This window comes from Callospermophilus lateralis, unplaced genomic scaffold (assembly GCF_048772815.1).
Source record: "Callospermophilus lateralis isolate mCalLat2 unplaced genomic scaffold, mCalLat2.hap1 Scaffold_84, whole genome shotgun sequence".
In the NCBI taxonomy this organism is placed as follows: domain Eukaryota; kingdom Metazoa; phylum Chordata; class Mammalia; order Rodentia; family Sciuridae; genus Callospermophilus; species Callospermophilus lateralis.
The window spans coordinates 4,075,846-4,103,695 of record NW_027516477.1 but is presented as its reverse complement, the minus strand read 5'-3'; the positions used below and the strand labels follow the sequence as shown (position 1 = coordinate 4,103,695).

General features: G+C 33.4%; 1 protein-coding gene across 1 annotated transcript in view; it reads left to right on the top strand.

Moving 5' to 3' along the window:
• Positions 1-16,361: 16,361 nt before the first annotated feature.
• LOC143641087 (3',5'-cyclic-AMP phosphodiesterase 4D-like) overlaps positions 16,362-27,850 on the top strand; it is a 195,964-nt gene continuing 184,475 nt past the window's right edge. The window contains exons 1-2 of the mRNA XM_077108497.1: positions 16,362-16,459; positions 21,506-21,697. Of these exons, the coding sequence (XP_076964612.1) occupies positions 16,362-16,459; positions 21,506-21,697 (290 nt within the window). The remainder of the gene's footprint in view (positions 16,460-21,505; positions 21,698-27,850) is intronic.

Genomic DNA, 27,850 nt, shown 5'->3' with positions numbered 1-27,850 from the left:
GCTTTCCAAAGACTTTTCCTTTGTAATGTTGAAGGTCAGCTTTGTTTTGCTGAATCATTATAGTAGCATTTAACATAGAAAGTGTTCAAATACCTGGAATTATAATGAACCTATTTGGTGCCAGTAGGAAAACTGTCTTTTGTACTTGAAACTGTCTTCTTCTATCTTCAGGCATGTAGAAAACACTGGAAGAGTTAGCAGGAACCTTAATTTTTCATCTTTTTCTTCCGTTCCTTAAATATGACAAAAATATGACTCTTAGAGGATAATAAGTAATCACTGTTACCACTCAAGGTGTGAAAATATTTGTTGGCTGAGATCTATTTGCTTTGGTATAGACTTGAGTATCTATAGTGCTATACCAGAGATCCACCCTCCTAAGCAATCCTTAGGAATCATTTGTTCTATACCCTGCTGGAGCAAAATAATATAACATAGTCACACTGATAAGGAGATTAGGGTTATCAGTTGCAAAAATGTGGAACAAGAAAACAAATGGGAACATATATATATAATCTCTCTTAACATTTAAAAACTATAAATCATTCTTATACCAATAAATTGTTTGACTCCCTTACGCTGACAAGTATGTCTCTATATAACCAGGAATAACCAATTTGAATTTACAATTCAATGGATTCCTTTATATTTCTCCTTACCACAGTGATACAGATAAATTTGGCCACTGCTTCCTATCTATTTCCCCTTGCCTCCCAGACTTCATTTTATGTTAGAAGACCCTTTGCTTGCAAGTATGGATACCTCAGATCTTATGTCAATACAGTGTCTGTATCTCTATAAATAACTGCCTTTTGGTTTAGCAGAGGCAAACTGATTCCCCCCAGAAAAGAGACCCAGGTGGACTCAAACTAGTTTAAAATCATTCAAATAGCGTTCTAAGGTCTTGTGAACTTAATAGAGCCCCCAGCTGGCTACCCCAGTAAAATCTACAATCTTATTAGAATATCTAACCACATTCCAGAACTTCCCAATCAAAATTTGCATTTAAAAAAAAAAACCTCTCAGTGGTTTGAGGCCCATTGGTTTAAGATAGAGTTATGGGAGTCACAGATACTCTGTTGGTAATTTCCTTGGTGGCTCAGACTTTTGGCTCTGTGATCTACCTACCTTCCAAATCTAGACTGTAAAATCTGTAAGGACATTTTCTTATTTAATATTTAGTCACTATGGATGAAAATACAGGCCAAAGATTTGTTACTTCTCATGGAAGTAAAGGATAATCAGAGAGACTACACATATCTGGGAGTTGAGGCTATAATAAGAAATCTCTATATCTTCTTCTCCATTTTCTGTGGACTTAAAATTGCTCTAAAATTTTCTTTAATAAAGGAAGTGCTCTCATAAAATAATTTGAATACAAAAACCTTCTATCTCATACTCATAGGAAATAATGATTGTAGTGGGAAGTTCAATTTAAACAATCAAATGATTTTATGGAGATTTTTAAACAAATTTACCACCATTTGTTTCTGCTTCGGGGCACAAGCTCAAGTTTTGTTCTGTTTATGTAAATACATATATTTAGATATTTGAAGAGTACAGGTAGCTGTTGATCATAGCCCCAATGCCAGCTGCATGAACTCACAGGCTAAAACACAGTTCCTTCTGTTTATCATCTAATTGTATACCTAATACTTACAACTACAGTTAAAGTTTTATTATTAGTCCTTTTTATTTCTGTCTGCCTTCACTTACTGTCAGTGTTAATCATGCACATATTGAAAAAAAATGCATATTTGTCATCTCAGTTGCTTAAATGAATTTTGTTTTAAAAATAATAACACTAGTTGATACCCAAAAAGTTTTAATGAAAGTTTTAATTAAGTATGTAGATAAAGATTTTGAAAAATAATCTTTCAATTTTATGTAATTTGACACTATTTTAGATGATGAACACTGATCTCTATATGAAGAATTAATATTAGGTAAGAAATATTAGTAGTTTTCCTTAAAATTGCTTATGGACATACTAATTAATTATGTAAAATATTTAGTTATTTATAAATAACTTCTATCTACTTTTTATTATCTAATATGATGCAAAAATGTTTATTTAGAAAATCTACATCAAATATCTATTTGAAATTTTGTATTTATTTCCAGTACTTCTCAACCAAATATAATTGTATTGCAAGTCATAAAAATTTAAATATTTAAAATTACCTATAATAGGTCAACACAATTTTAAACTCATTACTTATGAGCACTTACCTATTGAATAGAACATTCAAAATTAAAATATGATCAGGAAATTTGAAATAATCCCATTATGAGTAAACTATAACTAATCACCATTACTTTCATTTATAATTATTAGTAAACTTACTTAGCTTGGTATTTGTATAGGTATATGAGATGGGAAAAGCAAAGGGATTATAGAGATAAAAGTAATGTTGAAAAAATAAATTAAAATTGTAAATAGAAAAAGAATATAGAATTAATATCAGTTTCATCTATAAGCAGTAGATTTGTTAGAGAATCATAATTCAAGAAAAAATAAAATATATATATATATAATTAAAATATATCTAATAAAATATATCTAATTAAAAAATAAAATATATCTAATCAAGATTTGGTGTATTTGTTTCCTTCTAAACATTAGAAAATGAAGAAAAAAGAGACATTTCAAAGTTATGAAATCAGTATGTCAATGTAAGAGCATGAGAGGTCAAACTCAGGTGTGCCATATTTAGATGACAAGGATGTCCATAATTTTTTTGTTTCAATAGTTCTACTGTGGACATTAATGGTCTAGGGATCTTTTGTCAGCCAAATTTCACAAAGAACTAATAGTTGTGAATCACAAGGAATTTCAATAATAAAGCCAGTATCTTTATTTAAATATATGCAAAGCCTTTGGACTATGGCTCTAGCAATAGTGGTGGATAGTGAAAAGGTAAATTAGTTCTTAGGGAAGTAAAACATAGAACCACAGTGAAATAACACCACTTATCTTCTATAATATCTTTAAAAATAAAAGTTTGTTTATACTAAGTGTTGGTGTTGACTAAGTATTGCTGAAGGTGCTGAACAAATGGAAATCTCATAAACTACCACTGAGAATTCAAAAGCCTATGACCACCACAATAAATAAGTTGGCAGTCTCTTAAAAATGAAAATACTCCTACCATAGGACCAAAGTTTACCAGTCCTAGGTAGTGACCCTAAAGAAACAACAGGATATATTCATGACAAGATTTGGAGGTAAGTGTTCATAGAAATTTATTTGTAATAGCCAAAGAATGTAAACAACTTCAATGTCTATCAATAGGTGAATGGCAAAAAAAGTTTTGATAAACCTATACAATAAAATACTACTCAGAAATATAAAGGGAAGAACTATTGATACATGCAACAACATGGATGAACCCAAAATCACACCAAACTGTAATGATAGGAAGATCAGTGATACCTGGGGATGAATGTTGAGGTAGAAAGAGGCAGGAGGATATGATTGAATCATACACTTTCAATTTAGGCAGTTTATTGTGTACAATTTTTATCACAATGAAGCTATTTAAAAATATTGCAAAAATAAAATCGAGAAAAACTGGACAGTAATACAAGTAATACAAGAAGAAAATATAGCTCAGAAACATTATATGTTTATGTGTATTGTGTGTGGGGGGGAAGTGTGCTTTATAAATTAAATGAAACAAAGTCCCCACACTATGAAAATATACATATATTTTTTTTTTAAAAAAAAACAAAGTCTGCTAAACAGTGAGTGAATCCAAACAATATTGTCCATGCATATCATGACAAAGGGGCATTTGCTTCTTTATTTAGTTTTACTGACATAATTTATTCAGACTTCATAATACCTTGTCTTAAATACAAAAAAAAAAAACAACACAAAACTTCTTAATTGGTCTAATTTTCTTCATGCTGATGGCAAAGTTGCTATCATATAGTACACCCTAACTGTGCTAACATCTTACTGAATAATAAGTAGGCAAGTAAAGTGTTTCTAGAGCCAGCAAAATACAGATCAGATTAGATGAGTTGGCATAATATTTATAGTACTTCATTTTATTATTTATATCTGACCTCCCTTGTAATATCCTTATGTACTTTAGAGCCCACTTAAAGTGGAAAGGTGAGTTTAAAAAACTTCTGTTTGCTTATGCTGCTATTGATTCCTGAAATATGCTTCTACCCCATTTCTACTTATGAGATACTACTTACTTTTCAAGTTAGAACTTTGATAACACACTCCTCTTACAAAAATCATTAAATGAAAATGAATTGCTCTTCACGTTTGATCTATCCATTCTGGTTTCAGATGTTATTATATAAACTAACACATACCACATTATATTGTCAATTGTGGTCTCTTTGATGAAATGACATTTCTTCAAAGATATTTCCCTGCAATAATGATAGGAAACAGATTGTAAGTATTTGATAAATTGACTTCAAATGTCAAATAATCTGTATTTTAAAAAATAACCTTGCACATAAAATAATTGGAATATAGTTTAAAATAGAAATATAAGGCTACATTTTATGTGGGTTTTATAACAGCATGTTAGAAACTTGTCCTTTTCTCTTATTTTGTGATTGAAATTCCTTTTGGTCCATATTTATACATTAAATATTTTTAGTAGTCGATCACTATATTCTTTTGTCTTGATACTTATTAAAATTTTTAAAAAATGTATTTTTAATTTTTTATTTACTGTAAGCTTGTTATCTACTAAAATATTATTAATCAGTATTTTTTCTTACTTTTTATATGTTTGTACTGAGATATAGTATAACATAGGTACCAGGTGATAGCCAGAGTAGCACAGAAATTATATATAGACTACATGCTCAAAACTTTTCACTTCTTTTTTAAAAATTTAAGACATAGATATTTTTAAGACATAGATCTTGTATTGGAGAATTTAATTATCTGAAATATTTTCATAAGGAGAACAATATTGTTTAAGGTTTTTGAGTATATTTTGAATGAGATATTTGAGACATTAAACTTTATTGAACTCCAAGTTGCAGCAACACTACTTTATTATCTAGTTTTTGATTGCAGATTCAAGGAGGCTCTTGTAGCTACACTGCCCACAATATGAATTATACTGCAATTAGATTATATCTGTCATAGATTAAATCAATATTTCTGTCCTTTTAATTCATTCATAGTTTTCTAGATTCAAAGTCATGAATCCATATAATGATCCCAAGTACTAAACATTGCCTTTGAATTTGTGATTGAATTGACATATGTAAAAAGTCACTTATAGCTAGATAAGCCATGATGAATGTTTAGCTGTGAATCCTAAAAAAAATGGCAGTTATTTTGTTGCAGTAAATGTGCAATATGATGCAAACTATCTGGTCACAATTTATTCCTTTATGTTAATTATGTGTTTGCTGAAGATGTCAGTAATAGAAAAACAAATGATTAATTTGAGGATCTGAGCAAAGGAATATGTAAAAACAAGGGAGAAGAACAAAGAGAAAATCACTATTTGTTGTACATTTTTTGTAGGGATTATAAACTGTGCAATTCTTGTTGCTTTGCAGTGATAACTTATTTAAACAGCAAGAAGTAGGTATTTATATGGCCTTTTCCTTTCCATAACTGCAAAAGTCAAAATAGGGATGTACAACTGTTGTAAAGCATATGAAATATGTGAAAACTTCTGTAATGTTCTAGTTCTTGGATTGCTCCTGTTTTCCCTTGATTATTGCAGAGTTTTTAACTTATTTATATGCTTGCATATGCTCTTATTCATACCTTTTTATATATACATATATACTATATAGTTTATTTATATATAATTTAATGTAACATAAATATTATATTTTAAAAAATATATAAGAAGAAAAGAAAGGGAATGATTTTGTTTTCTTCCAGCCTTCAATAATCACTGAACTAAGTGCATTTTGCTGAGGAATTACAGCTTTTGGAGACTTTATTTACCTAATTATTTCTGTTGGTGTTCACATATTTAATACTTACTTAATATCAACTTAAGAATAATTTATTATTCTCATTGATTGGATCTTGAAATATTGTGTACCCTAGTTATCTACCATAAAGTTTGTCTTAAAATAATAGCCATTTTATTATATCTTAAGATTTTGAGGTTTAAACTTTGATCAGGCCACTGCTGGGTAATTCTGTTTTTTATGTCATCAATAGAATTCACCCATTGCTATTATGCTTGCAGTGGGTTTTATGTGAAGGCTTCAGAAAATTTTTACCCAGAAGTGATGTCTGCTGCCTTGGGGCCTCTGTAGCTTGATAGCCTCAGGTGGTTAGCATCTTATGAGACTCAGGCACCCAAGAGCAAGTTTCCTACTGAGACAAATGGAAGCTCTAGGGCCTTCTAGCCTTGAATTTCACATGGTGTCTCCTTTGCTTATACCCTGCTGGGTGAAGAGTTCATACACCCAGATTCAGAACTACCTATTTTTGAAGATGTTAAACAATTTACAGGCATATTATAGAACCATGGTACTCTATAAACACATAGAGAAAACTATGTTGTTATTTCACAAATTCCATAAATCCACATTCTTTTTCAGTACTTTTTTTTGAGATGTCTCTGCATCTCTACAGATAACTGGTATATTTCACAGAACATATAATGAGGATTTGGACAAAGGTGCCCTCTACTTTTTCTATTTATTTTCTTTGTATGTACTACCACTACTAAGCCCTCTTTTATTTGTAAAAATTAGCAAACTTTTCTGTAGCAAACACCAGACACAAAGACCTCACAATATATGTTGATTACCTGTATCCGTTATTTGGTTTGGCTAAGGATGGAGAAAAGTCTTGGCCTATGCCCAGGCTGATCTTTCAGGGGCAGAGAGTTTTGCCATATTTCTGCTTTAGGAAGTTTGCCTCTCTTCTTCTTGAGATTCTTCTCTAGTGGCACAGTCATCCTTTACTTTACTTTGACTTTGTTCTTCTCCCATCTCACTCTCCAGAGCTTCTAGAAACCCTGTTTCAGTCAAGAAGGCAATTAATAAGCTTTCTACTATTTCTTTTTCCCTTTTCCTTTCTAACTTACACTGCCAACTCCTATTAGGCTATGCTTCTTCAGCCCCTTGCTCTTATTCCTACTTTCTGGCTTTCTATCTGACTTACAACTAGAAGACTTATAAAAATATTATGAAAATCTTGAACCAGAACCCTCACATTCCCATGACTTGGCTACAACTATCAACTCATTGTCCATCAGGTTTCATTTTTGTAATGTCTGTACTTTTTGCTTTCGAATATATCACATCCAACTGGGCTAAGTTTAAGGTTTCAGAGAGGCTTAAGAAATAGCCTTAAACATAAGACATATGACTTATTAGTGGAAGTTTTAGAGATCAGTGACTACAATGGGCTGAATGAACAGATAGTACCTCCATACCTCAAGGTGTTTCAACAAGCAGTGCCTCCTCTTCCTTGGGGCATTTTATTTAACAGTGACTGGATGGACCAGTGGCATATATATATATATATATATATATATATATATATATATAATATATATATATAACAGTTCTCTCAATTCTATGCTCTTGACCATCCAGCAGCAGTGACATCAGAATTAGCTTATTTAGTTTGCTTATATGACCAACAGCTCAAGGGGCAACTGTCCTGGCATACATTCAAGAAAAGTAGGGTTTTACTCAGCTTTTTCATCACTGAGACTAAAAAATTGAAAGGAAGATTTTAGAGGAGGAAAAGTTTATTTGGCAATCACAGTTTCAGAGGTCTCAGTTCGGGCCAAGGTGAGGCAGAACACCATGGGGAAAAAGTATAGTAGAAGAAAAGGGACAAAAAAAAAAAAAAACCAAAATATGGTCATCACCAGGAAGCAGAGAGAGAGGGTGGGGTGAGGTTGCGGGGGTAGACTGACTTCTCACCATGGAGAAAATATATACCATAAAGGCAAACCTCCAAGTACCTCCTCCAGCTACACCCTACATGCTTACAGTTACCACCCAGTACATATCAAGGGGTGACTGTACTGATTAGATTAAGACTGTCATAACCCAATCATTTTACCTCTAAACGTTTTGCATTGTCTCATACATGAGGTTTCAGGGCACACCTAATATCTAAACCACAATAGTTTATATTGATATTTGTAATGCCCTTTTGAAATTTAGAGTTTTCATTTATTGGCATTGATGTTACATCTCTTTCTCTGATATTAAAAGTAATGAAGTCTTCATTCAAGTCAGTGAAGAGGCAAGAAGGAAGACGCAAGAAAATTTCATCATAGAATTGTTTCCTCATATCCCAAAGAGCTAAATTCAATGCAGATGGTTTATAGGATTAGTATTAAAGTCAGTGGAAATTAGGAATACTTCATCTATTCCATACTCTTTTCCATTCTGTTTTGAGGTGGTTAATATTCTGGAAAAGAAGTCAAAGAGTTCTACTGCACAGAGATGAAAGACTTATATGTATACACTTGGAAAATATAACAAAAATGTCTGAAATCTCACATGAATAGAATCATCAGTTTATCAACATAGGAGCAAATGGCTTATAAAAGTCTTTCCTGTTTTCTAATGGACTGAATGATTTTAATCAGAGGGTGGAACAAATGTTTACTTATAAATCCCTATCAAAGAGAAAGATAAGTCCAAGGAAATTTCAGCACAATGAAATTCTCAATTTTTATTTCATTATATTGTGTATTTATTTCTTAAAAACTTTAGTACCAGAGGAAGTACTAAAATTAAGGTCTATATGGCTGAAAGGAAAATTGAAAATATCACAAAATACTTTGTAAGATTCAATGTTTATTTATTTTTTTAATGTGTCCCTATTCCACATGTAATGGAACCTGGCCTTCTCAGAGTCTTCCAGAAAGAGTAGCACAAACACTTATATTCAAAAACTGTTAAATTATCTCCAAAACACTTCCTATATCTACTTTGTAAAAGCTGCTCAACTGACTAGTCCTGTTCTGCATTACCTATGTAGCATTTTTATTGTTTTTAAATTCTTTTTAGTAATTATTCAACTGGCTTTTTATAAAGTTTAAGCCTGAGCTTATACATTTATCAAAATGCACCTCAGATGAGTAAATATTAGACCAGTCTGGTACCACCTAGTGTATGGTGAATCTTTTTCTCTCCTGTGTTTTCAGTGTGCATTCTAGCACATATTTCTTGTTCCTGAGTCTTTATACTTCTACCCCTGTTTTATGATTTTTAGAAACCTTTCAGTCACAGAGAATTGAGGCCCACTCATGCTGCTTCTCAAAATGGGCTTACTAAACACAGGTGCCAGAAATCATGTCTTGAAGGAGTGATCCAAGGCACCAAGGCACCTCCAAGTACCTTGGCAGCTTCATCTGACACCTGTCTCATCCCCCTTTCATTTTCTTTTTAGCTTGGCATCCACTGTGTACCTTGTAAGACTCTTCAGCTTCAGGTCACTCAGTGCTCACAGTCTCTCAATTAATGGAAGCACAAAGTTAGAATCAGACTTGTCCTTTACAAAGCAGGACAGTCATATTACATACAAGGGTGGGGGTGCAGAGGATTAATCAAATAAGTTTTATGGTAACATATCTGAGTAGGGACACTCATCAGGGATTTTACTAAAGGAGGAGGATATTTTCCAGATGATTGTGTGTGTGTATGTGTGTGTGTGTGTGTGTGTGGATGTTGGTGGGGGGTTAAGTAACTAAATTAGTCTCATGAAAGATATTCATATGGGAATTATTTGATATAGTTAGGGTAGTCTTGTTTTGTTTTTGCTGTATATTTTTCCTACTTTAAATGTGAAATAACTAATAGTCTTTTATGTATTTTACATTGGTAATTGTTTTTCTTATAAAACAAAATAAGTCAGTATTAGATAACTTGAAGGTGTATCTTAAAAATATCATTTTTTAGGGGATGTGGCTCAAGTGGTAGTGCACTCGCCTGGCATGTGTGCAGCCCGGTTTCAATCCTCAGCACCGCATACAAACAAAGATGTTGTGTCGCTGAAAACAAGGAAATAAATATTAAAAAATTCTCTCTCTCTCTCTCTCTCTCTCTCTCTCTCTCTCTCTCTCTCTCTCTCTCCTCTTTAAAAAAATATCATTTTTAGAACAGTTTGTTGTGCTAAAACTTTTTTTAAAGAGAGAAAGAGAGAGAATTTTCTAATATTTATTTTTCAGTTTTCAGTAGACACAACATTTTTATTTTATTTTATGTGGTGCTGAGGATCAAACCCAGCGCCCCATGCATGCCAGGTGAACGTGTTACCACTTGAGCCACATCCCCAACCCATGCTAAAAAATTTTGAATGCCTTCTAGCCAGGTAAAAAGGACAAGGGACATGCAAAATAATAATATCATTGTGTAGTTTAAAAAAACTGAAAAAAAATACTTTTTGTCTTTTGTTTCTTAGAATAAACAACATGCATTTTTTAAAAATTAAAATAAACTTCAGAATGCCTATAAAATGTAAAGTTCTGTAGGAGGTAATGGCTTCCCCATAATTACCAGAGAAAATCAAGTCCTCAAAGAGAAGACAGGAAGGAAACAGACAATCCAATATAAGGTGATGAATTTTAATATAAATACAGGACATTTTCTGTGCCCTCATCTTAGTTTAAGATGTTAAAACAAAGAACCATCAACTGAGTGTGTTAAACAACAAAAATTTATTTTTTTACAATTCTAGCAAAGAGAAGTCCAAGTTCCTGGTAGCAGTGTGGTCCAGTTCTTGATGAAGGCCTACTTCCTGGTTTACAAATGGACCAACTGTGGTTATATTAGAATATATTCATTCTGGCAGAGACAAGAGTGAGAGAAGCTCCCTATTGTCTTTTTTTCTGAAGGCCCTCCTCCCATTCATGAGGATTTCACCCTATAAGCTGATTACCTCCCAGATTTTTCCTTCTCCTAACACTATCACAGGTAGGATTCAGGATTTAACATATGAATTTTGGGGGAATATAAACATTCAGTCCAAAGCACCTTACTGTATACCAGCCCCTATTCAGAGTACTATCTGTATACTGATTCATCTATATTTTATTATAATTCTGCAAGTCAGGTTCAGTTATTATCATTACCCGATTAAAGATGAAGAATTACCAGCACAGAGAAATGGCATCACTTGTTTACCTCAGTACATGATAAGGACTGTGCTGTTCTGAACTTGGTATCAAATGCTTATACTGAGTAGATAATTTATATGAGCCTGACAAGGAGCGGTATATGGATGATTTTAATGAAAGCAACTAGGTTATCTGGCATAAGCTTATTCCTGCATCTACATTGTTTCTATTAAGATTCTTCAATTTGTAATATATGTACAAGGAGTCAGCTCCTGATTATAAGCTTCATGGTGCTTCGTTATATATTTTTTTGAACTCTGCATGTTGAGACATTTTTAACTAGACCTTGCTGCACAGAATCTCTTGCCATTTGTGAGCTTAGCTCATTAAATATTTGTTAAAAACTGAGAAGTCTAGTATCTGACCCCCCAAACTTTGCATTCCAAAGACTTAGGAATGAAGAAGCTAATTGGAATCTAATTTAAATTCTGAAAAACGCATTCAATGGTAACATATGGATTTATGTTACCATTACAGTTTATCCTTCATTATTTTTAGTGAATTCCTTCTCATTCATATAATTCACTCATTGTGTCATAAAACCTAGAGAACATCCAAAAATATGCACACTAACTCTTAGTATGCCATCAGATTTATTACTCAGAAAATATTCCTCCAAACTATATTCACACCAATAAGCTCCTTTTTAGATTCTTTGTCATTTTATTTTCTTTAGTAAATCTAATAATATGATTAGAGTTGCTCAGATAATCTTCCATCTCAAGGTTTTATTCATTTCTGATTCATTGTGTCTATTATTAAACCCAGCTGTTGATGTTTTTGAACAAACTGATTTCTGAATTAACTCTACATTGTGTTCTCTAATAACCCCACTTCAGTATTACCATGGGTTGCTCCCAATTTACTTTTAGATAATTAAAGCCTCTCTTTATTTCTATCTAAGTTGCCTGTTTTATTTCCCAGAACACAAGGATGTGATTTCATTCATGTTGCTCTAGGGGTCTAAAGTTGATAATCATTTTTCTACATCTGCCCTCATCAGTGTCTGCTTGCAATATATGTTGCTATATCCCCACCCCTTGGCTTCTGCTCATTAGCATTCACATTCCTACTGATATATTATGTTTTTCTGCCACAAGCCATTCCTTGTTGTTTTCCTATAAAGTCGGTACCTTTGCATCAGAATTGTCCTAATTTCCCTAGCATATTAGATATTTTCCCTATTGACTTGTTTATGATGATTATTTACATATGAATGCATCTGCTTCAGAACTGATGACACCTTTTACTGAAATAAGAATATATATGTATATATATATATATATATATATATATATATATATATATATATATATACATATATATTCTCAATATCAGAATAAGCAATTTGCAAGTGAATATAGGGAGAGAAGAAGATGTAGGTCATCACACAAAAATCCCTGCTTGTTTCTCTGTTATTTTCATGATCGAAACTAGAAAATTAATACATTATTTGTTAAATCAGAACAAAGGGAAAGTGGTTTAGAAAATTATCATATTCAATATATTCTAACGGAGGTTTACTTTTAGAATTATATACTTATAAGTATACATATGTATCTGAATATGTACCTATGCAGGTATAGGTATACTTTAAATTTGATATGACTTTGGGTTTATACTCTTAAATACTTAATTTTAATACTTAATTACTTAAGATTATTTTTTTTACCAAATATGTATGTCTTATATGACAAAATCAAGTAATAGAATTTTTGAAGAATATGTAGAATCACTAGTTTTCTGTATGTAGATTTAGAACTAATGTGTCTGGTATGAGTTTCTTGAATTTTATTAATCTCCTTTAATAAAATACCATTATTTTCTGGATGATAAATATGTAAATTTCTCAGGAAGACTATGTCATTAATAGTTTTATTGTGAAATAGGAATTGGAATATATAGTTAATGCAGGTAGGAAATTTCTCTAAAAGTCACTATCTTCTTATAATTCTTGGATCACTTCATTGTTTAACAACTTTCCTACCTAATTGTATAGTTACCAAAATAGTAACATCTATACTGAAAAATCCATATTCCTGGAAGTTAAGAAAGTGTGCTTTAAGATTGTGCAGATTAATTTAATGCTACCTAGTAATATAAAAACAATTTCTTGTAAGCACCCAACCCTCAATCTTTTCCCACAATTTTTACTAAGCAGAAAACCTAACTCCCTTTAGTTTAGCTTCTTTAAAAATGTGTATTAGTATATTTTGCCTTTTCAAGAATAAGATTTTCTTCATTCTTTTAAATAACTCTCTAATAATATGTACTTGAAGAAATTAGATTTTAAGTATCAGTAATCCAGATTTTCCTCTTACATGCCAACTCTTTTTACCATGTGGAATAATATCACAAGAATCCCTTTACCAGATGTGAAGAGTTTCTTGGAAAGCTTTTCTATTTTACAAAAGGGAGAGTTGGGAAAATAATTTCTTAAAACTTTAATGCTCCAATTGCCTGCTAGTAGGGAGCTGAGATAGTAAGTAGAATGTTTTGAGCCTTGATTTGGGACAGCCTAAGAAATCCAACCCTGTGAAGAGGACTTAGAAGTTGACGTTTGATGTCCTGAGACTTTTCTTTACAGTACCTAGAGTATTAAATATTTCCTATACTATAGGAATCTTAATTTTTAATATATAAGAAGAATCCAGATATAAAAACAAAGCTATTTTTAACAATCACCACAAAAAAACATTTCATCATGAAAGCACAATCTTATGATGTTTTTCTTAATATTATTGACAATACAAAAGTGACAAGGAAACTGTGTTTCAGGGGAAAATTAAATAGACCTACTTAAAATATATACAGAGGTTGAATGTAGAAAAATTTGAAAAAATGTGGTTGAATATGTAGAACAGTTTTTATATGAAGAGTCTATATTTTCTTTATATTGTTTCTGTTTTACTACAATCCTCTCTATCTTTTGGAATCTAGTGTTTTTCCTAATTCAATTATCAATTTTCATGTATCTCATTTTAAGTAATACTATGGTATTTATTTTTAATCAATGAGAATTAAAAAAAAAACTAGTTGTAAGATCTTTTCATACTTTTCAGTAAGAAGATCCATTTCTAAATCACTAAAGTTTTCAAAAACATATTGTAACCTTTACAAATACTTGATATTTTTCAATTTAATTTTGACCTTTAAGTTTATAATTTTAGCAATGCTTCTGGTTCTCAGTTTTCAAAACCAAGCATTAAGCTGATCAGTTAAAACCACTGTCCTGTACTAAATAGTGATCAATGTATTGACCTGTTCCCTAACATAATATTCGGTTTAAATTTTAAACAACAACTAAAAACAATTGTGACTGTTTCTTTTAGTCTTTAAGCAAATGAAAGCATTTTCTATACTTTTCTGTACCCATCAGTGAAAAATGTCAACGTGAGCCAGCGACATTATATTACACTCTTTTTTTGTATGTTTTGTTGCTTTACATACAAGGTTTTCCTTATAGTTTATTTCTCCCTAAGAGGGAGCACTTTGTTCATACGGCTGTGTACAATTTTTTGACAAGTGCTGAACCTACCCTAACAAAAAATGGTTCTTATTTATGATGTGTCAAACTACTGTTCTGAGAGTAGACCTTTTAGGTTGCATTTAGCCTTTAATTTGACTGAATTTAAATGGCATAAAATGCCTTTTAGTTGGGCCTTGGCTGGCATATTATATATCTCATTTCAATGAAAAACATTCACATGCAAATACGGTTTGTTTGGAGTGAGGACAAATGCAACTATCATGACTGATGAAGGCTTTTGATCACAGTTCTACACACTGAAACCTTGAAAAAGAAGAGGCTATTTGGACTGGCATCTGCAATCCCATGAATTATTTAGTTCACATTATTCATAAATCTCTTTGAAGAGGAGGTTTTATGAGGTTTTAATGAGGAGTCGTCTTAGTTTTGTTGCCAGTTTCAATGTATGCTGTAAGTGCCTGCCTACATAGGAGCACTTTCTTTAAACGCTAAGTCTTCCCTAGTCTGGAAAGTGTGTTACTCTAGTACACTAGCAAGTAAATCTTGTAGCTCTTAGGAAATGGAATCACATGCCCATTCCTTCTTTACTTCATCTACCAGGATCTATTACTATAGAAAAGTGAAATAAGTATAATTTGGAGCATTTCATGCTGAGTATATGTAGAAGTAGACTTTTCCACAAAACACATTTTCTATTTCAGCTTCACGGCAGAGCAATCTGAACTCACTCCTTCCTTCCAACACCATGAATCCCCTTTCCTCTGGACCTTTGCATTGAAGTTGCTGTGTGTACAGGCATCTCTTGCCCCAGATTTTCAACCAGCTTCATCTAGCTGGGGAATTGATTTTTTCAAAATTTAATCCCACACTGTTGACCTAGCCCTAGTTTTACAATTAAGTTCTATTTGAATTACTTCTCTACATAGTTGTTTTCTTTTCTACAGGATAAAATCTCCCATGACAGGGACTAGTAGTAATCACATTCTTTGTCCAAGTACATCATTATTCCTATAATTTATACTGCACATTCAATAAGTGGCTCTTAGATTATCTTAACTTGAATTATATTCAAATTATATCTCCAAAATGGAAAAATGAATATATTTTGTTTTCAGTTTATACAAAGAACTATAACTTCAAAATTATTTTCACATTTGAGCCACTGTGAGAAGTTTAATATTAGGTAGTACTGTGGGGAAAAAAAATCTTCCATTCATTGATCTTGCATTGGCTTTTGGCTAGCACAGGGTGTGACTCATGTTCAGGCCTTGTTTTGAAAGTGTGAATCAGAATTTATAGTTTGCTCACTTTAATTTTTAAGCGATATTATCTACATTTTAAAACTAATGAACAGTTGCAGTTTATGATTCTAAATAACTATCTCAGCCTTTCAATTTAGAGTTCACAGTATTTAACAATGCTGGGAAGGAAGAGACTTAGAGTACATAATATTTAACAGTATCTTCCCACTCTTAGGATTCTTTGATTATCTGAAATTATCCCAGGTGGGATTTTAGGCTTAATAGTAGATTCAAATGTAAACAACCTGAATAAATTTAGTTACAGTTTGACTATTTAAAAATCCTGAGAACTTTTCTCTCATAAATATAATTTTCTGTAGATTTGTGGGATTTGTCAACATATTTATTAATATGTATACATAAACTGGTTTGTAAAATTATAAAACGACATTGTGACACAATATTTACTTTCCAAGATAGATAGACTATGTAATTCTATAGATGAGATAAGCCAGAACAATGGCTACTGAAAATCAAGAGTTATGGTATAAGGGGAAGATTCCTGTGTTGGGACTTGGAAGTTTTCGAAACTTCTTAATCCTGTTGTCAGTGACTTGGTATTACTGAGAAAATTTCTTACTGTCCCTCCAGCCTAAGTTTCCCCATATTCAGTTTGGAATTAACAGTGCCAGATCTTAGAATTTTTTGTGACTCCTTATGCTATCATAGATGTGTAAACATTTCATTTAAAAGCATTACATTGCTTGTCAAATTGTGAGATTTAATAATATTAATTAACTCTACAAAATTTATGGTAGATCATTTTCTGTAAAGGAAGGTTACTTATTAAAAGAATGTATTTTTAGTTTGATTTAATGAAGTTGTTAATTGTTGTAGGCTATTTACTTTTATCAAATGCACATTTCTAGATACCTTTGGTATGCTTAAATAGGTCTTTCAAGGTAATGGCCTACAAAGTTATTGTTAGGTTTCATTATGAATGTAGCTGTTACAGACATTAAAACTCAAAGTAGCAGGGCATGGTGGTGCACGCCTATAATCCCAGTGGCTCAGAGGGGAGCCTGAAGCAGGAGGATCATGGAATCAAAGGCAGCCTCAGCAATTTAGCAAGGACCTAAGTAACTCAGTGAGACCCTATCTCTAATTAAAATATTAAAAAAGGGCTGGGGATATGGCTCAATTGTTAAGTGACCCTGGGTTCAAACCCTATTACCAAAAAAAAAAAAAAAAAACCTCTCAAAGTGGAAGGTATCAGTTTAAACAACAGCAACAAACAAAAAGGATAACCATCTAACTTCTTCATGATTGGGTATTTTATTAAACTATGAACTATTGTATATCATAATCATTATCTTTAAAAGTATATGTTGGTAATCTGATAATTCTAGGTAGTATTTGATATATAAAATGTCATGATGATATTAGAAGCAAAACTAGAATCTATTTTACCTGTAGCACAATATGATGCCATCTCCCCATCTCCCCACTTGGTTGCCATAGCATTTTTAAAATTTTTAATTATTATTTTCATATGTTTTTTATATGTGGCAGTAGAATGTATTTTGAAGTTATACATATATGGAGTATAATACCTCATTCTTCTGGTTGATGTGATGTAAAATTACATTGGTCATGTAATCATATATGTATATAGGATAATAATGTCAGACTCATTCCATTGTCTTTCCTATTCCCATTCCACCTCCCTTCCCTTTATTCCCCCTTTGTGTAATTCAAAATACATCTGTTCTTCCCTAACCACCTCTCCCACCATTATGAGTTAGTATCTGCAAATCAGAGAAAATGTCTGGCTTTTGTTTTTTGGGGATTGGCGTATTTCACTTAATATGATATTTTCCAGTTCCATCCAGTTACTGGTGATGGTCAAAATTTCATTCTTCTATATGGCTAATAACCAATTGGTTGTATATACTACATTTTCTTTAGTCATCTGGTTGGTTCCATAGTTTGGCTATTGTGAATTGAGCTGATATAAACATTGATGTGGCTGCATTACTAGTATGCTATTTTAAGTCCTTTAGATCTAAACAAAGGAGTGGGCTAACTGGGTCAAATGGGGGTTTCTTTCATTCCAGTTTTTCTGAGGAATCTGTATACATGGAGTAGCATTTAGAGATGCTCAGAAATTGAGCACACAGAATATACTTCTGCATCATTTACATATCCTGATCTCTCTCTCTCTCTCTCTCTCTCTCTCTCTCTCTCTCTCTCTCTCTCTCTCTCCATACATTTTTTTCTACTTTCAGTGACAAAGTTCATTTCAAATTTCATTTTGACTATAATTTCAGACTACTTGAATCCAATATTAATATAAAATAGTGATACTTGTTTTCATGAGTGATACATAATTGTTTTGTGTTCATAATTGCTTTCATTTAGAGTTTCTTCTAAACTATTTACCCTGTTCTACAGAGGAGACAGTTCATGACATTCCAAGATATCTGTAACCTAATTGGCTTCCACATATAAAATATGAAGTGGCTTGTTTAATACACTGTAATTATGTAATTACAATTGTTTTCATGTGTCTGCAAATTCCTATGTCATTTTGACATTATATTTTAATAACGGACACTGTTTGAAATAACTTTTCCCCAAGTGCTCTTTTAGGCAAAGTTTGTGATAAATTTTTCAGAAAATTTTCCATAAAGTTACTGTACAGAAGATTTTGCTAGTGCACCAAATAGATTTTCTGAAAATGAACTTTTAAGACCATTTTCCATTATATTTCCATATGACCCAAATAATGTTACCTATTGGCATTTTACCATAAAGGGCAGACTACATTAGGTCACCCCTTCCCTCACAATATTGAAATAACCACATAAATAAAGTTCCACTCAGAGAATGTTTGACTCAGATAAAAAGTTCAGACCATAAAATTATGTTCTCCAAAAATTATTCTTGTTAATTAACATTGTATTTGACACGCTTGCCTGAGATCTCCTAATATGGCTTGAATTTAAGGATTAGAGACCCTGTAAACTCTGGCTTTCCTTGAGGTTGCCATACCACATATACCAGTGCCTAGCCTATCCAAGTGAATCAGATGTCCCTTTTTTGATATCACAGTTACTGATACATAGTTGTGGTGTATGTAATTATACAATGGAGCTGAAGGAATGTCAGGAATGATAGATGATTAAATCCGGTTAGCTCAGTAACTTGAAAATAACTATTTTAGGACCTGGTATCCTTGTCTATAAAATGACTCTGTTCAACTAGATAATTCTTATTGTCTGAGGGACCAAAAATATTATACATTTATAAGGAGTCACATTCATAAGAAAGTTTTAAGTTGGAAAACATATTTTTGATTGGTTGATCTACACTGTGAATTTTTTTTCCACGTGTTCTACTTGATGGGTTGATTTGGAAGCAGCATTCTTTTGTCATAGATTTGCAGGTGATCCATGAAACATCTAACCCCTACTTTACTCTTCAGATTTGGCTTCCAGTCTTTGGGTCATAGCACTATTAATAACTCCAATGAAGAAAACAAAGAACATTTTAAAATTTACTGCTTACTAGTTTGGATAACACTCTTGGGGGAAATGTTGATGACATCTAAACCTAAATGCATGTGTTTATTTATCATATAATGAACTTCACTTATTCATTAACAGTTTTTTAAAATCACACGCCTCCTGGATTATCTCTAGCTATCTTATGAACACACAAGAGTTGACTTCATTTTGACACTTCTTGATATTTCAAATAGAAAAGCTCTTTGTGGAAAGTGCATACAGCTTATGAGTTTTATAATTTAAAAAAAAATATGTGTATGTATGGTTTTTTTTCCCGCCAACTCTAAAAATCGATATTATTAACACAGCCCCAATCATTCATTCAAACCACTTAGGTGTTGTTTCATTCTTCTGTTCTGTGGGGCTGAGTTTTGAACTTGGGGCCTCATACAAACTAGGCTGAGCTCTACCACTGAGCTACACTCTCAGCCCATTAAAGGGCAATTTTTGAAGTGCTGTTACAGGCCTGTGGCCTGCCATGTGGAAATGGACAGCCACTTCAGTCCTTTTAATGTTGCTAGAAACAATTCCAGTAAAACACAGTGCAGCAAGCAAAACTTTACCAAAGAGACTGAGAAGTGAGGACACTGTACAGCCTAGGAACTGTGTGGAACTCCTGCAGAGAGGATGGTATGGTACTCACAGAGTTGAAGTTTTTAAGGAAATATTGTCCATAAGGTTTTGTCTCAGTTTCCTGCCCCCTTAATTGGTCATACTACCTTTTGAAAAGTCTCCACCAAGTTTACTTTGAGTGTCTTGCTGCTTTGGCTCTCAGGGTGAGTGAAGGTTGTGACATAGTTTCGGTGATAAGAGAGGGGACTGGAGACGTGGCTACAAGAGATAATGATGACATGGTCCAGAAGCTCTTGCTTTTTCCTAAAAGGGTGTCATTTGTTAAGGCTGGGGGAGATTTTGACATACCAGGTCTCTATGTCCAAGTTTCTATCCTTTCAGAAAATGCTCCCTGGGCTTTTTAGTTACACTTGTCATTGTCATTTCACCCGACTCACCTCTACCTAACAGTGCCTTGTGAAGCTCTAAGAATATTCTGAGTCTCCATCTTCAGAAAGCTCACCGTCTAGGAATGGAGATCAGATGGTAAACATACTCAATTCACTGTAAATTCTGTCATTACGAATGGAGAAGTGTCTTGAGATCATAGAGAAGAGCATCTCATGAATTTCTGAGACATCAAGCTTAGGTTAAAGTCTGAGTCCTTAAGGAGGAGCAACCGTTAGGCAGGAAAAAGCAGAAGCCAGGCAGGGCTAGCCTGGCCTAGGATATGCTGCTCCAATGAGTGCAGAATACACTTGACACGGAGGGTTGCCAGTTGAGGTTGTAAAGATAAGTAATTGCAACTGAGAGCAGACAGTGAAGACTTGTAGTCTAGTAAAGAAGTTTGGGCTTCAACTTAAAGGTAATAGTGAATTACTGAATGGTTTTAAACAAAAGAAGGGTGTGATCAGATTCGCATTTTAAGAAGAGTCACACTTGGTACAGATTGGAAGATGGGTTCAGGAGACCAAGAGAAACGCTCTTATAATAATGTAGGTGGGAGTTGAATACTGGATTTAAAATGCCTGCAATAAATCAGGAATGGAAGCATAGGGGATATAATGGAAATTAGTGGCTGGATATGTATATTGGGTAGGGAAAGAAGCTCAGGTTTGGAGGAATAATAATAATCGGACTATAACTGGCACTTGTTGAGTTGAACTCAAACGTTTAGTAAATTTCTATGTATTTGTTCTTTTCAACAAATAATTCTGATTCTGCAATAGAAGAGCTGTTTTTAAATAATTGTTTCTTTTTAGCTGAAACTGAGTTTAGAATGATCTGTCTTTTGTGTCTGATCTGAAGTTAGAAAATCAGAATGTGAAGCCAGTGGGGGTGTGTAGGGGGTGTTTGTGTGCGTGTGTGTGCACGTTTCTTATTTATGTTTACTTTTATTTACTTTAACGTTATCTTTTTTCACAAGCAGGAAGCAACTATAAATTTTCCCATGCTAAATTCCTAAATTGAAGCCAAATGTTTTGGTAAAATATCAACATGTTAGTGTTTACCACAACATAATTCCTTTTCTTTCATTCACAGTTTTGATGTGGACAATGGCACATCTGCGGGACGGAGTCCCTTGGATCCCATGACCAGCCCAGGGTCTGGGCTAATTCTCCAAGCAAATTTTGTCCACAGTCAACGCTGGGAGTCCTTCCTGTATCGATCCGACAGCGATTATGACCTCTCTCCAAAGACTATGTCCCGGAACTCCTCCATTGCCAGTGATATGTGAGTACAGGAAGGGGCAGAAATGAATAAATCAACCCAATTTATTTCCACAGTTGATGATGTAATAATATCAAAGAGTTTTTTCAACTGCATCACTCTTCTCTAAAACAGGAAAAATGAGTAAAATCATGCAAACTTAAAATGAATGGTAGATTCAAGTTGAGTACTCTGTCATTCTTGATAAGACACATTTATTTTCCCAGAAAAACATTGGGAAAAGTGAGAATTGCATTTTTAATACACACTTACATTTAAACATCAGCTTTATATTTATGTAGGACCTTGGTTTTAGCTGCCCTGCCACAATGAGTACTTTCTAATATTTTGAAAGACTTTAAAATCAGAAAATCCCTGTGAATGAATCTCAAGTGATGTATATATAAAGGCTCACACTGGTTTGTCAGATCACTTTAGAGATGTTTTGGAGATGTGGCTTAAATTAAACCAATTTTTAAAGATGAATCACTAGAGGCAAGCCCATAAAACATTAGACAGACTCGAATATCACTGAAGACGTGGCACACAATGGAAAATACTATAAACTGCAGATCTTATACTATTTTCAGTTCATTTCAGTTCTTGTTTTTATGTACTATTTATGTGCTATGTTCTGAATTGTCATATTTGGTAGCTTACTCTATGTATAGGACTGATCTCCACTTTCCTCTTCTGGATCTCGATTTCTGTCCAGGTACACTCACCATCTTCTCAAAACATAATCTCAAAAACTCCTAATGGGTTATAATTTATCTTATAGGAATTAGACTCTATGAGACCCCTAAGGGCCTGTGTTATTCTTGGTATCCTAATAGATCATCCAAGTATTACAGGTGGTCTAAGTGAAATTCTAGAAATTAAGTTGTGTTCTACTCTTCATTATAACCTCCAGTTATCATTGGTGTTTACTTTTATTTATTCGTTTTTAGCATTTGCATTATTGTTGTTCACTCTTTATTTCCAAACAACTTTCTTTTCTCATTGGCCCTATCTCTGTGCTATTCTTATCCCACTTTCATAGGTTTGAAATTCAGGATAACTGTCTACTCATTCACCAATAATGAAAACACTTCTTGAGACTTCTGGCATATTTCAAGTTCCTATTCTGGAATGGGGAGTGGAGGTCTGGAATTTTAGTTCATTGTTATAAAATTGGAGCATAGCATCCTTGAGGTATTTACTAATCACTACAAAAGCATGGAAAAGAGAAGGGGGATTTTCTGCCCAAGGGAACAGTGCAGAAAACAACAGACAGGGAACAATATTTGCAAAATATGAGGCATGGAAAATGACTAAATTAAGGAGTGACAGTCTGCTTGGTGTAGGGAGCAAAATGTGGTAAGAGAGAAAGATTCAAATGCAGTATATGGAGAGCCAAGAGCCAAGGAGGTTCTTAGCTCAGGTTTGCCCTAATTATATTCTTGTTTCCATGCATTCCAATCACTCTATTGTGGAATCTTGGCACAGTAAAGTAGTCACAGGGAAGTGATTTGCGTCACAATTCATAGAAACAAAGCAGAGTAAATTTGATGAAGACCTAGATCAAGGAAATGGCAGTGGAGAAAAGAGATTGGACCAGATGCAAGAGGGACAAGGTTTATAGAAGTTTGTGCATGTGTGTGTGTGTGTGTGTGTGTTGGGGAGTAGCCACCTGGGGAAGGAGAATCAAAGGGATTGCTAAAGTTTTTACCCTGAATGAGTAAAATGATGATGTTGATGTGAGGAACAAAGAACAGAGAGTAGACAACATGATGGCAGGTAATAAGTAATAGATTTGGCCTTTATGGGATGAAGATAGAGGAACAAGACAACCATTAGGCCCAAGGACAAAGAGCAGAAATAGTAGTCCACAGGACCAAGAGAACTTAGAAGAACCAGTTACGACCTCTGATTACTAGGTCTTTGGATATTAGTTGGGTGAAGCATTCTTAGTCAGGTAATGGAATTAAAAACCCACTATGTTGAGGAGTGAACTGAAAGTTGAGATCTGAGCAAGTACATGTATCTTTTGAGAAGGTTAATGAGGGAGACAATAAGATTGCTTGAGGAATAATTAATTTTAAGGGGAACTGTTTCTTGTTTTTTTTTTTTTTTAATTTGGGACACTTGAGATAAATGAAAATGAGATTAAAATTCAAGGAAAAAAGAGGTTAAAAAGTGGAGTTGTCATTGCTGAAAAAATATGATTCTGAGTTCAAGTAAAGAGATTATCTCTGGAAAAGTAATAGAGACAAGAACTGTATTCATTAGGAAGAACAAAAAAAGAACCAAGTGAAAGGGGAAAACATAAATCTAGAGATGAATGAGTAGAATGTTTAGAGAATTAATGGCTAATGATCTCTACTTCTGCAATCATAGAAGGTATAACCATTAAAAAACCAAAGAATAGAGGGATAAGGAACACGTAAGAAAATCACCATGAAGATCAAAAAGAATAACAGAATGAAGATGACCAGAGGAACACTGAACATCCCCATAGATCACAATAATGATTTTGAATAAAAGCCATCTAATCTAACTTTATCAAAGGCAAGACAATTTTGGAAAAAACAGTGAATTAGTGGACTTTATGTAGTAATGTGTTCTGTTTTTAAAAATTGTAGAAAATTGATCTTTTAATACCAGCTTGTGTAGATAGTTCCTTCACACCCTTTTTCCAAGTAAATAAGGATCAAGTATATACACACATTTTATAAAAGGCCTATAACATTTCATATTTAAATAGGACCTTTATTTTCAAAGCCCACTGAAAGGATGACCTGGTCTTATGCTGGACCAATACAAGAGTTTCTTTATTAGCCTAGCCTCATTGTAGGAGTGACTGGTTTAATCAGGCCATGATGCAATTCTGTATTACAGAAAAATAACATCTTGAATGTGCTCAGTTTTCCCATTCCCTTGGTATATTTACATATAAGATTTTCCTTTAACACTCACTGACACACAGAGCACATTCTTTCTACCAAGGATATGGAGTTTCTGTGGGAAGAAAGAGAAGGAGAATAAATAATTACCAATTCAGTATAAATCTGATACATCCCAGGTCATCTACACATAAAGGATAGGCCTTCTCTTTACTGGATTCTCCTGTAGCTATATGTAAGCTTGTTTCCTTACCTTATCTCATTCGGAATTCTGTGAAGATTGTCCAACAACCATAATTCAACAGTGCTTGATGATTTTATATTTATTAGCCTAGTTGAGCTTTCTACTGAGAAAATTCCTGAGAAATTTCAGGCACAAACAGTACCAGGGGAAGTTTGTGATTATGTATTTGAATGAAATGCTTTAGGAAACCTTTAAATGTTCAGTAATTTGGAATGTAATTGTTTAATTTATTGAAAGAGTGAGGAGGAAAATAATCACTTCCCAGTAGACTGGATTTTGTGACTTTGTCTTCTATAAACAATTCTACAAAACAGTTGAGGCATGTGGAGAGAAAAGTCCAATAATATTAGTAATGATAATCATAACACACATTTCATGTTCTTTCCTTAGCTTTCCCAGATATTTTCATACCAGCTGTATCATCTGAGGTACTAACAGTTCTTTCAATGGGGGCATTATTATGCCACTTGCAGGCAAGAGATCCAAAGTCCAGTGATTTTAATCTTGCTTAAGAACACAATACATATTATTATCAGTTCTAAAAGAATATATTTTGATACTACCATTGGGAACAAAGTGCTGTGAACTACTATATAAAAACCAAATTAATTTGGCCAAATGAACCACTTAGTGCTGTGAAATTTTGGTCAAGCTCAAAGTAGTCAGAGAGGTTATAAGACAAAAATGCAACCCACTCAGCAAACATATACAAGTCTGTTAGATTTAGGATCTTAAGGAATCACTTGTTTAAAGTGGAAGAGAAGTTCCTGGGAGCTTCTACTCTCAGACTACCACACAGTTTGTTAAATGCAGATGACACAGTAGCAACTTAATTTTTAATAAAATAAGTAGAAAATCTTAAGTATTAACCTGAGTAAAAAAAATTAATATATAAAAAGCAAATTTGAACTACTCTTAATAGTTTCAAAATGATTTTATAACAGCAGAAAATAGATTTAAAAAAACTTGCCTCAGTGATGTCATGAAGAAACATGATGGAAATTTTAGAGTAAACAGATAATTATGTGTTTTTTTCTCATAAATTTCTTCAAAATATGTTTAAAATTATCTTTCAAATAACAGTTACCTCTATTGTTGCCCATCATCCAATAATATAGTGTTTCTGTATGTGAAAACATGTGAAGATATGATAGATTGTGAGGATTAAAGGATAATTAACAGTGCTAAGACAAATAGCATTTAGTCATAAAGCTAATACTTTATTGAATATCAGCTGCTTGTCAAATAAGTAAAAAAATAAATTGATTCACCTGAGTAACTGATCCTTATCCCTATCACCTGCTGAATAAACACTAACACACAGAATGCAAAGGTGACCCAGAGGGCCCTTGACTCATGCTTACGTGCTTTACCTACACACAGAATATAGGGTGAGGTGAATGTGGAAGGGGTGCTAAGAAGGAGGTGAGTGGACTTAGTATACCAAAAAAACTGGGCACACTTGGTAGTCTAGCTAACTTGTCCCTATATACCTATAAATCTCCAGACCTCACTGTGCACTGCCCCATGTGGGCATGCTCTTACCTAATGGGCACTATCCCCTGCCATATCTCAGAATGCCACCCTGTCCTTAGCAGTTAAAAGGTGCCCCACGATCCCCAGTTTCAAGTACAGGTTTTAGGTTCCAGTCCTTCATTCCCACTACCTGGGCTACTGAAAAGAAGCGTGCTGCTAGTCTTGAACTTGCAAAAGGCAGAAGGACAGCCTATTGTCAATTCATATTGACAGTTTACATGATTTTTCCTTGATCCTACTAGGGTATCTCCAAAACTAAAAATAAGAAGACATGGTTAGTCTTACTAGATGTATGTAAAAAGTTTCTAACAGTCCTAGCTAGTTTTTTATCTTATTATATGAATAAACATTTCAAAAGCAAACTGATTTGCCACTTGAAAGCCATTTTTCATTAAATAAATACAAAATGGTATCATGGGTAAATCATCTTTCCCCAGTTCCTGATCTTCCCAACTGAGGTGGGTAGGAATAAAGGGTTTCCTAAATATTCTCTGGGGTAACCAGAGGGAACTCACAAAGGCAAAAGGGATATTTGAAATATTCAAGGGAAACAGAAACATCCATCAATCACCTGGAAAGCAAATAATGTCAGTTTAGTTCATGACATTCCTTTCTGTGACCTCATATGTTTACAAAACTGGATTTTCAATGGTTGCTAGAGGAAAAGCATGTACTGAGCAAAAATAGATGTGGAACCAGATATGAGAAAGGCAGAACCCAATCTCATTTAAAAGTGATAAGATGCATAGTGCTCAATAGGTGCTACATTGTTGAGATAACACCTCATTTTATTGTTTGGACTGAACTACTTAATAATCCTGACTGTTATTTGTTTGGGCCAATGGAGTGTTATAAAAAAATTACTGAGTTGTTAAGGATGCCATGGACTAAGAAAGTTGGAGAACCTCTGCATCAGGTTGTTGTTTCATGTCCTTAGGACTGGAACTAAACAAAATCTCTGTGTGAAGAGAAATTTTGTTAAAAAAGAAAAAAAAAACATGTTAAAAGTCATGAATTTTTTGACAAGTTCTAGAGTAAAGAGTATATCCTGTTCTTAATTCTGTTAGGATCCCAGGTAGCCAAAATCTTTTATTATTTGATAATAATCAAAGTAGCCTGCTCTTTTTCTTCATTCCTGCCAAGTGGCCACTGTTGTCATTGTCATTGTGGAGTGCTGATGCGCAGGCTACCACCAGCTCCTACTTCTCAAGAAGTCTACTGACACAGTATTCTAAGATCATTGGCTACCAGAGTACCTGCTTAATATCAACTATCTTTTTTCCTTTTACTCTTTTTTTATTACTATTATTCTGCAAAACTATTCTTTATTCAGTCACTAAGGTCATTTTATTGTGAATCAAAAAATAAAAAATAGAAGTGGACTAAGCTTAGTGGTAGAGTGCTTGCCTCTCTTGCCCAGGCCCTAGTTTCTATCCCCAGTAGAGAATCAAACATTCCAGGAGTTCCATGAATGGTAAAATACATTTTAAACATTTTTTTTTAAATTTTTGA